The sequence below is a fragment of the Sphaeramia orbicularis genome, chromosome 4 (assembly GCF_902148855.1).
Source record: "Sphaeramia orbicularis chromosome 4, fSphaOr1.1, whole genome shotgun sequence".
Classification (NCBI taxonomy): Eukaryota; Metazoa; Chordata; class Actinopteri; order Kurtiformes; family Apogonidae; genus Sphaeramia; species Sphaeramia orbicularis.
Genome location: NC_043960.1, coordinates 18,035,082 through 18,051,298, shown reverse-complemented (window position 1 = coordinate 18,051,298; position 16,217 = coordinate 18,035,082). Strand labels below are relative to the sequence as shown.

At 37.8% G+C, this 16,217-nt stretch overlaps 1 protein-coding gene across 2 annotated transcripts in view; it reads right to left on the bottom strand.

Annotated features, from left to right (window-relative positions):
* LOC115418049 (carboxyl-terminal PDZ ligand of neuronal nitric oxide synthase protein-like) overlaps positions 1–16,217 on the bottom strand; it is a 431,902-nt gene that overhangs the window by 250,940 nt on the left and 164,745 nt on the right. For both annotated transcript variants that reach the window (XM_030132357.1, XM_030132358.1), the window contains exon 4: positions 15,410–15,468. In XM_030132357.1, coding sequence (XP_029988217.1) covers positions 15,410–15,468 — 59 coding nt within the window. The remainder of the gene's footprint in view (positions 1–15,409; positions 15,469–16,217) is intronic.

The following is a 16,217-nucleotide window of genomic DNA, read 5'->3' as shown; positions in this document are numbered from 1 at the left end:
TGAATATGTATCACATTAGCTTATGGCTTATGCATTAATTCATATGTGTCTTCACAAGGTTACAGACATATCATGTTTTCTCACGAGGATTTCCAAGGGATGAGGGGATTTTTGTAACTTATAGCTCTTCCACAGGCACATTTACAAACTAATCTAATGTTTTAAAACTGCACAGAACCCTGCATGGATCCACTTTTCAACCCCAAAAAACTTTAAGAGCCACTGGTGACCGAAAACATCTACTGATCTAAAGTGTTAAATATCTGTTGAACTACACATCGCATCTATACATTTAAATAATTCACATAAACTGTAGTTTCTCTGCTTTTCAGCTGCATCAGATATGACCCATTTGGATGTTCAGAGGCTCTGTAATTCATATGAAAACACCACGATTTTCTGCAACATTGATTCATCAATAACGCTCACACTTACTGACAAATGACAGCTGTTGTAGATTCTTGGTTTTATGTTCAATCAGTTAATGATATATTTTGATGGAAAAAGTCACTTTTTCTTTGGTTTTCTCTGTTTTGATATAGTATCCTTTGAATTTGCTCTGAGTTCTTTTGAACATATATATGATTGGCACATTAATTATAGATAAACTCCTGCTTTTTACTGAAAACTGAAACATGCAGAGGATAATATTATGATAACTCACTTAGGAAAAGTGAAATGTGGAGAATAATTCATGTGAAAAGTCATACCATACCATACCAACTTTATTTATAAAGCACTTTAAGAACTTTACAGCTGGCCAAAGTGCCGTACACCAAGCATAAAACAAGGGATTAAATAAGTAAATAAAACTAGTGAAAACACAGGGTGTTAAGCGGGCTAAGAACAACAAAATACAAACATCATAAAAACAAAGACAAATTAAAATCTGTTAAAAACAGCATAAAAAAAAAAACAAAAAAACCAGACATGTCACCCACTGATTAAAACCTAATGAGAAAAAGTGCGTTTTTAGATGTGACTTAAAGACAGGTAGAGACTGAGCCTGTCTAACAACTAAGGGCAACTGGTTCCACAACTTTGGGGCGACAACAGAAAAGGCACGGTCCCCACGAAGCTTTTGAACAAATAGGTCTATATTCTCACTAAACTCCCTCAGTCCAGACTTGTGGACTTTTCATTTTGATCCAAATTAACCCATAAAGACCCAAACAACTACTGGCTACCAATATACAATATGTAATAACTTCTGATCCACTAATCCTATCAATCCATGTAAATAATTGATGTAAAATACAATTTTTCATCTTTTCATGGTTTTCATGACCCATTTGGATGTTCAGAAGCTCTGAAGTTACCATGGATACACCTTCATCTTCTACAACATTGATTCACCAGTAAAACCCATGGAGTTGGATCAATGACAGTGGATGGAGACACTTGGTTTATGTTCAATTAATGAAATATTTTCTGAAAAACACTTTTTCTTCATTTTCCTCTGTTTCTGATATTAAGACAATTAACTTTAATCTGAGCTTTTATGAACATCTACGTGATCAGTAAATTAAATATGGGAAAATACCTGATTTTTACCTCCGCCAAGGAGGTTATGTTTTTGCCAGGGTTTGTTTGTTTGTTTGTTTGTTTGTTTGTTTGTTTGTTTGTCTGTCCGTTAGTGTGCAACATAACTCAAAAAGTTATGGACAGATTTGGATGAAATTTTCAGGGTTGGTTGGAAATGGGATAAGGAAGAAATGATTAAATTTTGGTGGTGATCGGGGGTGGGGGGGCCCACGGGGGGGGGGCACTGATCAGCCTTGGCGGAGGTCTGCGCTCTCCGAGTGCTTCTAGTTATTGAAGAAACAAAAAATACAAAGGATAATATTAGAATAAATGGTGATGAATGACATCTGTATTTACATTAATGGAAACTTGAGATTTGTGCAGAGCTTAGGTGCCGTGACTTCTGCTGATATGCTGTGAAATGCATTTTTGTCGAATTTTGGACATATTGTCACTGTCGGACAGAATCGTCATAAGTCCATTTTTGGTGTTTTTTTTTGTCATAAAAAAAATTCTATTGGTCAGTCTCCACGTTGGCCTGATAGTTTTAGAAATATTTAACCAATGAAAAGTATTGAAAGTGGCTTGTGACTACATCTTGTAACTCCATTAATTTATTAAGAAAATAGTTTTTTCCAGTTTCCTGAAAAAGAACCGTTTTGGATAGAAGAGGTTTTCACCCAAGAGCGACAATATATTATTACAATGTTTAGAAAATAGCTAAAACATCACAAATCTGTGTGCTTATTTATTCATTTATTATTTTAATAAATTATTTTTCTCTCTCCTTCTTTCATTCATAATTTATTCTTATTCTAAGAAAATGTTAATGTACTTTTAGAATTTAAGCCCTTTTTTATGTATTTGGCTGTAACTGTTCAGTCTGTGCATATTTTTTCTATATCTGTCATGGTTTAATGGTTATTTTTCCTCTATATTAATACTTTGTAACCATGTGATGTTTTATTATGCTGGTCGTTTGTCCAGGACAACCAATGGACATTAGCTCCTGTGCCAAATCTGGTGTACACATCTTGTTCTTTGTAACTAATGCCAATACACACAGTCCTGTAACTAAATAAATAAATACTAAATAAAGTTAAGATGCAATTCTAGGTTTACCAATAAAAGACATCACCCCCTTTAGTGGCTGTATTTCTGTAAAAAAAACATTATTTGGCTAATATGATGCATTTCATGCCGAGATTCTCTGTTTTTTGTTTTATGTTTTTCAGCATAAGTGCTATGTAAAGACAAACCCAAAGTAATGCATTTAGAATAAGTAATAATGAAAAGCAATCTAGAAAAAAATAAATCCTGTCAAACGGTTGAATTCATTCCACTGTTTAATAATTATTTACAAAGCTGTGGGAGCTGTGACATTCTGCTTGTGGAACCAAAACTAACCAGACCAAATGAATAAAATGCAGTAAGAGCATTTGACCTTTCATTACCTTCAGTTGTGTGAAAGCCGTAGGATTCAGCGAAGCACCACACAGATAAAAATGACTCCTGTTGCAAACTGAATAACAACGGTATAATACAACTGTGACAGAATGTAAGGACAAACATTGAACAGTGTAATTCAGACTGTCTATGGTTAAGAAGTGACCTGTGGAGCAGCAGAAACTAGGTGTATGAGATGCATGAGAACAAAGCCGATTATCAGTTTAACTTCACTGAACTTTAAAGGTCAAGACAACGAAAGAAAGGAGACCTCTACCCGTATGACTAAAACATTTCCACTGCAGCAGAGGCAGGGCAGCAGCGGGGAGTTATTACATGTTTCTGCTAGAAACGACAATAATAACTCAAACTTATCTTGCAACAACAGTTACAACATTGGGATTTATTAAATATGATCCTGTAATATTTATGTTTCTAAGTCTTTAAATATGTTCAGTACAGAGCTACACTACAAACAAAAAGTTAAGGATATTTCTTTTTTTTTTTGGTCTGTTTTTTGTCATTTTTGCCATTTGTAAATAAAACTATGTCTGGTCATTAAAAAAATGTGTTTCAATTCAATCCACACACAAGAAAGTAAAAAGCACTGCACAGGAATCCCAACAGAAAAAAATTGCTCAAAAATTAAAAATGTCCTTCACTTTTTGTTTGTAGTGTGCATGCAACAGGTTGACAGAGAAATCCCTCGCCTTGTGTTTTATGGTTAATGTAAGAATATGCTATGAATTCCTTCATTAAATTACTTATTTCAAGGTACATCTATAAAACATGATGGACATGTAGAGCTTCTGAACCCTGTAAGATGCAGCCTTGATCACGTCTTTGTACATTTAAAAACACATCGAGGTAAGGTCATGGTCAACAAACAAAGTCTCTCCCCAGAGGCACCCTGGGGTGAAGTTAGAGGATTAAAAGTAAACAACATAATGTCAGACTGTCTTCATGAACCTCTGCAATTGCACTAACAAGTATTATTCTTCCATTAACAGATGCTTCAGTGCACTGCAGACTTCATTACAGCTCTGAGCGGAGAAAACGAGAAAACTGTAGTTTCAGAGTTTCCTACTTGTGTTAATGGTAATGAGTTTTTACAGATTGTTGGAGATGAGTTTGAAGGATGGATGGAGAAATGAAAAAAGGAATATTATATATATACATTTATTTGCCACAAGAAAATTTACGTAATAGAAAATGTTTTTATTCTATATGTCCTCCTTCTTTCTCAATAACTGCCTTCACACGCTTCCTGAAAAAGTGTTCCTCAAATATTCGGGTGACAACTTCTCCCATTCTTCTTTAATAGTATCTTCCAGACTTTCTCGTAATAGTTTTGCTCATAGTCATTCTCTTCTTTACATTATAAACAGTCTTTATGGACACTCCAACTATTTTTGAAATCTCCTTTGGTGTGACGAGTGCATTCAGCAAATCACACACTCTTTGACGTTTGCGTTCCTGATTACTCATATGGGCAAAAGTTTCTGAAAAGGTATGGATAATAGTGTTAGGTATGATTATGACATCAATATATGATTGGTTTCAAAACAATTGACGTAGTGCCTGCTGAGAAAAAACAACTAAATATTCATTGTAAATTCTGCTTCCCCACCCTGTATAGGACAAATGTTGAACATCTTAATCTGCAGGATTAGTCTGCAACATATTCCTTATTTATATATTTCAGCTCAAACCAAAAAGAGAATTGCAGTAAAGACCTGTGACCAATATACAGAATCAGTGTATAAATGTAAAGAGATAATTGAGATTCTTAATAAATAACAGGTAAATGTGCAATCACAATGTAAATATGTAAATACTATTTAAATTTTTAAAATGTTTAATTCTAATTCTCTATTTATATAAGTACCAAATTTCTCATTTGCTCTTATATTTCATTTCTCATTTGTGGTTTTTTTTTTTTTTGTTCCCGTCTTTTTCTCTGCACCTATGTGTTGTATGTTGCTGCTGTCAATTGTGAAATTCCCCCCTGATGGGATCAATAAAGTCTTATCTTAAAACAGGAACACAGGTAAAATGTCACATAATAAAGGCCAGATCAGTGGCTGTGTTTGTGCTCAATGAAAAGTTTGAAAAGTTTTTTTTTTTTTGTCCTATTCAATAAAGGTTCACTGCACATAAAAGGAAAGGGAAACACTTTTTTGTCTAACAGAGAAAACAGTTACAGAGCTTGTAGGAGAAGTAGAGGAGGAGGTGGAGCACAGGAAACAAAATGAGGAGGAAGAATAAAGAAGAAGAAGAAGAAGAAGAGGAATGAAAATGAAGATGAAGAAGAAGAAGAAGACGAGGAATGACGATGACAAAGGAGAAGAAAAACAAGAAGATGGAGAAGAAAACATAGAAGAAGAGGACATAGCAGAAGACAAAGAAAAAGAAAAGGAATAAAGATGAAGAAGTGGAATGAAGATGAAGAATGATGGTGATGAAGGGGAAGAAAAACAGAAAGAAGACATAGGAGAAGAAGAAGAAGAAGATGAAGAAGAAAAGGAATGAGGATGAAAAAGAAGACAAAGAAGAGGAAGATGAGGAATGACAATGACAAAGGAGAAGAAAAACAAGAAGACGTAGAAGAAGAAATAGGAGAGGACATAGTAGAAGACGAAGAAAAAGAAGAGGAATGAAGATGAAGAAGAAGAATGACGCTGATGGAGAAGAAAAACAAAAACAAGACGAAGAAGAAGAATGTGGATGAAGAAGAAGACGAAGAATGACAATGACAAAGGAGAAGAAAAACAAGAAGACAGAAGAAGAAATAGAAGAGGATATAGTAGAAGACGAAGAAAAAGAAGAGGAATGAAGATGAAGAAGAATGACGGTGACGAAGGAGAAGAAAAACAAAAAGACAGAAGAAGACTGAAGATGAAGAAGAAGAAGAGGAATGAAAGTGACAAAGAAGAAGAAAAACAAGATGTTGAAGAAGGAAGGAGAGGATGAGGAGTTACACAAGAATATAACTGATAAGGCCAAAACACTGAAGTTTTCATTCTTACCATAAAAATACCAGTCATCTTTAATGTGATCAGAACATGAACAGGGGCAGATGGGTATTTGTCTTGTCTCTATTTAACACCCAGAGTGGGAGATATCTGAATGGAGCCACAGTTCCACGACAGCTGCACTGGTAAAAACTAAAATATCTGCTCAACAACTGTACAATCAACCTTAAAATTAAAGCCAAAACAGCCTATTTAAGAACCACACTATTAATAGAATCTACACTGTGTTTGTCAGAGCTGATTTAGACCTATCCGTCTAACTACAGCTGTATGTCTACTACCCACCTCTTGTTTATTGAGGGTAGGAACCACAATTCATCACTCCCACCAGGGGGGTTGTGTCTGGTCCTGAACTACGTAGAACAGAGAAGATGTTATCAGAATGTGTCAGACTGAGCTCAGCAGATGTCAGCGACTGATCGATGAGACGTACTGATCATACTTTATTTAAACCCTCCTGTTACCACCGCTTTCTGTACAGAAACATCAAAACGGGGACGTTAAGGACAGAGCACAAGACTCCGATGTGTGAGACAGACAAACTAAATCTTTCAGAATTTCTAAACTCAGAGATGCTTACACAAACAGCCGGGAAGAATCCATCTTTCTGACAGAATCATTTCCAAAGCTAGAACCCCCAACTGGGCTCCTGGATGCACTTCTGAGCTGTACTCGCCTGGGAGCGTGTGTGTGTGTGTGTGTGTGTATGTGTGTGTGTGTGTGTGTGTACACTATAGATAGAGAATAAAAGATGGGTCTTTCAGAACAAAATATGAACTGTGTGTGCGTATCTGATGAAACCAGGCTTCGATTGTCTTAGTCCTGTTCAGACCACAGCGGTTCTTTGCTGGTTATTTTCACACCGTTCACTGTTCCACCATGTGACCGGCTGCATTATGCATCAGTGTGTGTCTAGACGGAGATGGATTAATGATGCACGCAGCTGCAGGTATTCCTCCAGTTTCATTTTACAACTGAGTGAAGCTTGTCTGCACTGAAAACAAATCACGGTGAGAGTCCAAATAAGGAGTATACCCCTGTGTGTACAAACAGGAGATGAACAGTGAGACGGACTTGGTTATGAACAACAGAAAACCTGTAGTCAGGCCTCCAGAAAAACTTCATATGTCAGGTGAGTTGGCGCCTAACTTGGGCATTGGCAGCTGTCGATCCAAAACAAGTCGATATTTAGAACTTAGTGAACGTGACTATGATCGTACAGTACAGATGCATCCGATGTAGCAACTCAACCTAATATTCTGGTGTTTTTATACATTGGGGGTGCTGTTTTGTGCAGTTTTTTTTTCTTTCTCCTTCTTCTTCTACTCATTTTTAGGGATGGGAATTGATAAGACTTGAACGATTCCAATTCCATCATTGATTTTGCTCATCGATCTGATTACCTCCGCCAAGGAGGTTATGTTTTTGCCAGGGTTTGTTTGTCTGTCTGTTTGTTTGTCCGTTAGTGTGCAACATAACTCAAAAAGTTATGGACAGATTTTGATAAAATTTTCAGGGTTTGTTGGAAATGGGATAAGGAAGAAATGATTAACTTTTGGGGGTGATCCGGAAGAAATCCTGGATTCTGGATCACTTTGAAATTTTCGTTAACATTGTGGTAAATGGGGCCAAAATTTTCGTTTCCCAATATCTCGCTTAATTATTAACCAAAACTCATGAAATTTAACTCAGGAATTGACAATGGGGTCCTCTATCACATTTCAAAGGCTGATCCGGATCTGATCCAGAAGGCGAATTTTATCTCAATTTATATAAAAAATGGGGGTGCCCTTACTTTTTGGCCTACTGTGCCTTTAATTTGGATAAAAATTTCAGGAAATGTTGATACTGGCACAAGGAACAAATGATTAAATTTTGGTGGTGATCGGGGGTGGGGGGGCCCACGGGGGGGGCCCACTGATCAGCCTTGGCGGAGGTCTGCACTCTCCGAGTGCTTCTAGTTCCTTATCGATTCTCATTGGGTGAGGGAATAAAAGAGTGCAAACAGGTTTGTTTGCATTAACTGTCTTTTATATTTCCATCTCTGCACAGAAAATCTAACATATACAATATGCACAAATATTAATAACAGATGATGCCAGGCCCGGTTCCACATAGTTATATGAGGAATGTCAAGGGAGCACATGACGGTGACGGAAGCGGTGACACCATACGACTATAGAAAGTGAAACTTAAGACACTTTACTAATTCCTCTGAGTCTCCCACTGTTGTGCACCTCATTTTCCTTTTCCCTACCTTTGGAAACTTTTATTTGAGGGGGCAGGATGTTTGTTGCCCCCGCAGGCCCATGCCTGGTGTTTGCTCTGCCACTAGATTCACTGACAAAACGGGGGTGACTCGCCCTGTCCTGGGTGTACCTGTCAAAAGTCTAGCAGCAGATTTCTGTACCATCTGAAGTCTGTTGAGAGTCATCTTACTGAAACAAGTGAACACAGAATTGTAGTAATCTGTACGAGACGAGTTGAAAGTGTGAATGATCATTTCAAGATCTGGGACTGGGAATTGAACCTTCTACATGAGAGGCAGAAATGCTAACCACTATGCCACGACACCGCTCACTGTCACACATTATTACATCTTTTCAAATCGTTTATCTCCTGACTATCTTCACACAAAACGTGAATATCACAGGGAAAACCAGTGATTTATCGGGTTGGAGTGAGGTTGATTTTTCTAAACTTTTACAACATGAATACAGTAATCGCCCAATCATTTGTGTGAAACAGACGTCATGTCACAATAACAACGGACTCAGAGCTGTTGAATTCTATCCATCTAAACTTTTGTATAAAACACGCAAATGTTGGTCAGAAAAGGACAACAGGCATCGCAGCATCAACTACAGAATACCTGGATAGGGATAGTGCAATTTTCTGTAACACCAATGACAAAACAACCAAATACAGTTTAAACTGTGTGTCTTTTTACCTGGACACTGGACATGGGCACAGATGATGCTCCAGGTGATGTTGAATCCATTACTAGTTCTGTTGAACAGCCTGGCATGAATATATTTAAATCTTTTACTGAGCAAAAGTTGCAGCTGCAATCTTGCATCACTGAATTGTGATGTGATATATTCATGGTAGAGTTTTTTGCACTTTCCAGTGTGTTAAGGTCTTTGTTATGGTATTTCACACAGTTGCACTAACCTGTGAGATTGTAGCATTTATGTTGTTTGCACAGTTTGATAGGGTTAGGGTTCCTTGAAAGTCTAAAAGTGCACTTTTTCTCGTTGGCTTTTAATCAGTGAGTGAGATGTTCTTTTCTTTTTTTTTTTTTTTAATATATTTCCTGTGCTGTTTTTATCGGATTTTAATTTGTCTTTGTTTTTATGGTAGTTATATTTTGTTGTTCTTAGCCTGCTTTTCACCCTGTGTCATCACTGTTTCTACTTACTTATTTACTTATTTATTTCCTTGTTTTATGATTCATGTATGGCAATTTGGCCAGCTGTAAAGTTATTAAAGTGCTTTATAAATAAAGTTGGTATGGTATGGTATGGTATGGTACGGTACAGTGGCAGCTGCTCGTCTTTCAGACAGGGGAAGCTCACTGTCGGCTTACATAAAAAAATGTCAGGTTATTTAAACCTAAATTCGTCCCTCCGTTCCCTTTTAAGAAAATGGTCAGTTACCTTATCGTACAAACTAAACAAGAAAATGTTGAAATTATGTTAAATTGAAACAAGGAAGTACAATGAGTGTGTTTTATTTACAGTGCAAGAAATGAACAAGTAATTTCGTAGTGGTTTCTCTCCCGATTTCACAGCAGAATGCGCGACGGTATTAAACTGAACTCTGTCAAGTGAAGGGGTAGATCTCAAAATAGCTGTCAATCAAACAGGATTCAACCTTTTGACTGATCCTCCAATCAGTGCGTGGAATCCCAGCGTCCAGCCCGGCTGAGCTCCGCCCACAGCTCCATTCACCCCCAGAGACGCTCAGCGTCCGGGGGCGGGAAAACATTGTGGTATTTATCCAATTACCGTCCAGTTTTGAGGCAATGAAAAAAACTGTTCCGCTCAGTCCCACTGAAGTGCATGGACGCCGGGTTTCTACAGTCAAATGCACTGAGCAGAGATTGTATGAGAAAACAGCGCAACGGGAATGTATGAGAAGTGAACAACATCGAGTCTGTTGATTTGTGATAAAGCTGATTCTGAACGAACTCGTCTGTGAGATGAACGTGTTCTAACACATTTGTAGTCAATGAAATGTCAACACAACCGCACATATTTAACCATTTAATTTGAGTCATTTTAGGGGAAGCCGAGCTTCCCTGTAGTCTATGAGAAATCGCCTCTGGTCTGGTCTGGTATGGTATGGTCTGGTCTGGTCTGGTATGGTCTGGTATGGTCTGGTATGGTCTGGTCTGGTCTGGTATGGTCTGGTATGGTCTGGTCTGGTGTCTGCACTGAAATGCTTGGTTTTAGTCCACATTAAGCTGAAAACTTTGTATAATGTGTTGTGCTAAAGAAACTCTGAAGAACTTCCATAAGACTGCCAGCTGCGTTTCTGTCCTCTCAATCAATCAATCAATCAATCAATCACATCTTATCTATATAGTGCCAAACCATAACAAAAGTTATCTCATGACCCTTTACATATAGAGGCGGTTGAAACCAGACTCTGAAGCCAATTTACAGAAACCCAACAGAATCCTCTCGGAGCAAACACTTGTGAGTGGTAACAGCGGAGAGGAAAAACTTCCTTTTAAAGTAGGCAGAAACCTCAAGCAGACCCTGCTGGGCTCTGATGTGTCGTGAGTCCGATTCCCACAGATGCTTTAGGGTTATATTAGAGTGTAAAAATGTTGTTGATTCATTATAAAAGTCCGGGGGGGATAAATAAGTCTGCCACAGTCTAGGTGATGGAAACACTGCAAATGTATGAAAATGAGGACTTGTGTTTACTTCATTTAGATACTGTCAATACTGTAATAATGTTGGGCCAAAATGATGCAAAAACCCAGTTACTACTTGGACAACAACAACACAAAGCCATTCCATACAGCCTAAACTTTCAAACTAGAGGAAAACTTGTATAGTTTGGTTATAACTCACATACGTTTATCAGAGGTGATTCAGATTATGAATCATGATTCTACCTCAAAACATCATCATATAATTTTTTTCCCAGATTGCCTAGCTCTATTAATCTTTTCAGAATAAATGCAATCCAATGTGTAGGCTATCTACCATTTTATTAAAGGTGCAATAATTGGACAAACCATTCTTTATGTAAGGTTGTATCTTTACTAAAAGCAGTAAGCCCTGCATATTTGATCCTTGTGTACACAGTAAGCTCAGTGTATTTAGGCCTTATTATGTACGGTAGGCCCCGTAAATTAAACCATCCACAAGTTGTTTAGTGTGTCTGTGTAGGTTCTCATTTGCCCAGGTCATCATTCTTCTCGGTAGTTCTTCTCAGTTCAACTGCACTGGTTTAGCTCTTTTTTTTAATCAAGATTTTTTTATTGAAGTTTTCTCAGTATAATACAAGTGCAGTTCTGAATGGTCCTTACAAAAATCTGAAGTAAGCATGGGTGTATATCAGTCGCAGCTAGCACCATAGAAAAAAACAGAACAAAGCAAAACAGATCAAACAACAGACTGTACATAAAATAAACCCTCCTCAGTCATTGCCAGTGCACTAGACATAGTAAAGGATCACTATCAAAACAGAAACCTGCACTAGGAGCAAGTACAGAGTGAGCAGCGTTGTTAAACTGCACCTAAATGGCAAGCATTTACATGGTCTGGAGTGTTTTTTAGGAAGGGACCCCACACTTTCTGGAATTTCCCATTTGATTGCTGAAGTGAGTATCTACTTTTCAGTCATTCTAGTTTGATGTTTAACAGCCAAGAAAGTGTATGAAAGATTTCCCTCCAATATTTATTAAGGCTTGAACAGGACTAGTACATGTGGATGAGAGAAGCTTCCACATGTTTGCATTTGACACCATATGGACTAATATCAGGGTACAGTTGTCCCTCACTATAACGCGGTTCACCTTTCGCGGCCTCGCTGCTCTTAGTGCCATTTTGCATGCTTTTTTTTACAGCGTATGAACTCACATTGAGTTCTGCGTCCTGATTGGCTAAGGGAGAACCCACGCATTGTGTTCTGCGTCCTGATTGGCTAAGGGACTGTAGACCATTGTCAATCAATCTCCTCCACGCCGTGTCTCCTGTACAGTATAGAATGCATTCGGCTTGCCAAATTTACATAAATATTCGATCGCTACCCATAACTATGTTCTTCACTCTGCACCAAGGCCTTCAGTGGAAAAAGACGCTACAGTGGAGTGGCGCCAGGACGAAGAGGCACGGTCAGAGGAACTGCAAAATATGCTTGAGTCACTATTAATAATTTCTTATGTGTCCAACCTCGTAGGTTGATCATTAAAATTAAATTTGTTATTTCTAAAAGCTATCATATTTATTTATAGGAAAACGCTTATATTTTTTATTTCTCAGACAAATGTTTGGGCCTGAAAACAGGTTTTGATCTTTGGTTTCATTCTATAATACTGTACTTATTTTTACACTCTACAAAGGTTTGAACTTTGAGAGTGTTTAAACAAGAGAGAAATGTGAGAAAATGTTAACGCCTGTCTGACAAAAGTGTATAAAGTGTGTGGTGAGGGGTTTTACAGCCTTAAAACATATGTATTAATTGTAAAAAATAAAACTGACTACTTCGCGGATTTCGCCTATTGCGGGTTATTTTTAGATCGTAACCCCCGCGATAAACGAGGGACCACTGTATATGGAAGATAATTTTGCTTTTGAAATATGAGCCCTGTGTACCACCTTAAACTGTATTTAACAGTGACGTGCACAGAGGGAGGTTGAATTCACCAGTTTGAGTATGGCAGTCCAAGTATCGTGTGATAAGGAAAGACGTAAATCTGGTTTAGCTCGTTTGAAAACGTTTCATCTCTCATCTCATCAGAACTGAAAAAGTCTCTTGGATGACAGATAAAACATTTTCAAAAGAGCTTAACCAGTCCAGTTGAACCGTGAAGAACTACCAAGAAGAAGTTGTTCAATAGTTCTCTTTCTTTTTCAATCACTGATATATTATAAGGTTGAGGCGTCACTTCACTAGGATTACAAGGACAGATCTTTACAGATTGTTGGGTGGAAAAACATTACAATCTGCTAAATGTCAGGTGAAATGTTAAATTGCACTTGACACTTTGCTAATTAACATGTTGACTATGTTTTAACTCCCATCAGAAGGAAAAGACATTGAAAAGATTAACTCACTCAAACATTTGTTGCCTACTGTGTCTCAAAAACACCAGTTTTCGAAAACTCAAACAGGAAACATTGCATAAGCCCAAGCTGTTCTGTCTAAAACACGTCCAAATCGAAACCGTTGCCTTATGGATGCCGTCTCCATCTGTCATTCACTTCAACCATGAAAATGCAAAAAATATCTCTCAAATGCAGCCACTTTCTAAAAGGACGGTTTAACCCCAAGAGGCTTTATGGGGGATGCTGAGGTGACAGAACAACTCACTGCACATCCCATCAGCAGCTGATAGACTGGAAATTAAGTTAACAACCCCTTAATTTAAAAGACGGATCAGTCAGAGATCCCACACGTTGATTTACTGTATCCACCTCCACAACCACAGAGCCTCTGGTCCAAAAAAACATCGGCAGTCCATGTGGAGACTCTATTCAAGCCTCCACAATGAAACCACTCAGTGTAGTATATCAAGGATAAAATGTCATACTGTGATTCTGATAGAAATATGCTGTTTTGCTGCTGCACTGAAGTACACCATGGGTGAGAGTTTAACAACAGTATATAGTTCATAAATGTTGGATTTTTTACAGAGGCCTTTTTTCAGCTCTAATACCTGCACTGCAACTCACAATTTTAACTTGATTGATTTAACATTCAATTTTTAATTTAGTCAAAACTGTTTTTAGCTGTTTTCATAACATTCTTATTCCTGTTTTAATTTCCTTCTTTATTTTTATCTTTTCAGCACTCTCCTCTTGCTTAATGTTTTATTCTCTATTACTTTAATGTAATTTTATTGCGTTTCCATTAGGAAAAAGGGCCTGGAATCTGGTAACCGGTACTAGTTTTTTGGTATCACCTCCGCCAAGGTTCCAGGACTGGGGACCAGATACTAAAAGGTGACGTGTAAACACTGCAGACCACCGATTGGTCAGAGAGTCGTCTCTGTGACCCACCGTTTTACAAAAAACAGATGCAGAAGTTTACAGTAAATATAGCGGTAGGTTAATCCACATGAAGTCAGCCCACAAAACTACACCATGGTTTGTCGAGGAGGTTCCGACGTAAAAATTCAGCGTGAGTTTGACGAGACAACACACAACATACGAGTTTATCAGCGACTCTCTGAGCAGACGACACAGAAGTAACGCACTGCATCGCTATGACGTCCAGGTACTGTAAAGTCGGCAGTATCCTGTAATGGAAACGGTCACCAGGAATAGGACCCGGTACCCGAGCCGAGTCGAGCCGGTTCCACGTAGTGCAAACACGGCATAAGAGACGTGTAGAAGTCGGGAGGCAAACGTTGAAAGTATGTTAAGTTTTATTTTTGTTTTAACGTTGTTTATGGACCACACCTCCACGTACCCCCCTGCATGCATGCCCGGTCCAACAGATTGAGAAGATGGTCAATTTCTGTAGGGTCCACAATGATCATGCTTTCATGGGGCCCATAATTGCAAGCGGCCTGATGTACACACTGCTGAGACATGGACTCAATATGCACAAAAAAAAGCCAGACTGAACACATAACCTTTTCTGCAGGTGGGTGTGGGAATCACAATGAGGGTTGAACATCATAATAACTGTCAGCTGTCAGTGTTAGAAGACTGACTCATCCACTGAATCCACCCAACTGCAGCTGCCGCTTTTGTGTTATTTTGTATTATTTGTTGTTTAATCTTTTATTTGGACTTTTTTTTCCCTTCATTACTGCCACAAAAAGATTCATCCCAAATCCAATATCCCAGCTTCCTCTAAATAATTACAGCCTCTGACCGAATACGACAACTCTACGTCACAGTCTGAGTTAAATATTCATGTACGAAAACTTCCTGATAGATAATCTGTTTTCCAAAGATATTTAGATTCTAGTAAAGGTTTTTCTACAAGTTTCAATATCCTTCTTTTTCCAAAATGTCAACAGCTGCAGTGACACAGACAAAAGATGTTCATTTCCTAAGTGTCCTGCAGTGTTTTAATCAAGGCTGGATTAAAAATTCACTTGGAAAGGGCCCAATAAGCCGAAAGCATTGAATAAATTTTAATAAGAAATTAAAAACAAAACAAACAGGACCTCCAGTCAAGCTGAACAGGAGTCTCTGTGAAAAGCTTACCTGTAAATGGGATCCTGCATCACCATCATCTTGCTCTCATCCCATGTCCACTCCTTCTTCTGAGGAAAAAAATAAAATACAACTTAACCTTTTCAACACAGAAATGAAGCTTTTCTTAGTATCACAAGTAATGGAAAGGCAAAAATGATTATATAACCTAAGATGAAATAAATAGATGTCTGTCCCCTGATGATGAATTGCATCAGATTGTCATTCTGCTGGTAAATACATATGGACAAAACCTTCTCCATCTTTAAGACATTTATTCACATTTTCCTTTTCACATTGATTAAATCTATCTCCCTGTATAATGTCATAATCAAAATGTCAAAAAATAAACACATCGGAATTATTCATTTTGATTTACATCTGTATGGAGCTTCCAGGCTCCCATCAGTCCAACCTCCATCTTTTAAAGATGTAAATAGATCGGTGACCATCGAAACCTGACATTCTAGTTTTCCCTGCGGGGAGCCGAGCGAAACAAAACAGAAGAGACAAAGCATCTGTCGTTGACTGACCTTTCATCAATGTGACTCTGAGCAATGATCACTTTAATAGTAATCCCATCAAACACTGAACGGATGCTCATTCTGATGGATTCTGGCACATCAGTTATGTCACTGTTCACACAAAGAACAGACCCAAGGGTATAAACTGAATCACACCTGTGGAATGGCGCCATTAAGAAAGGAACATTTTAAAATTATGGAAGAGGATTAAAGCCACTGGAAAAAAAAAAGAAAATAAAAATTAAGGTCCAATATATTTCTTTTAATTATTATTCAGAGAAAAAAGTCAGAATTCT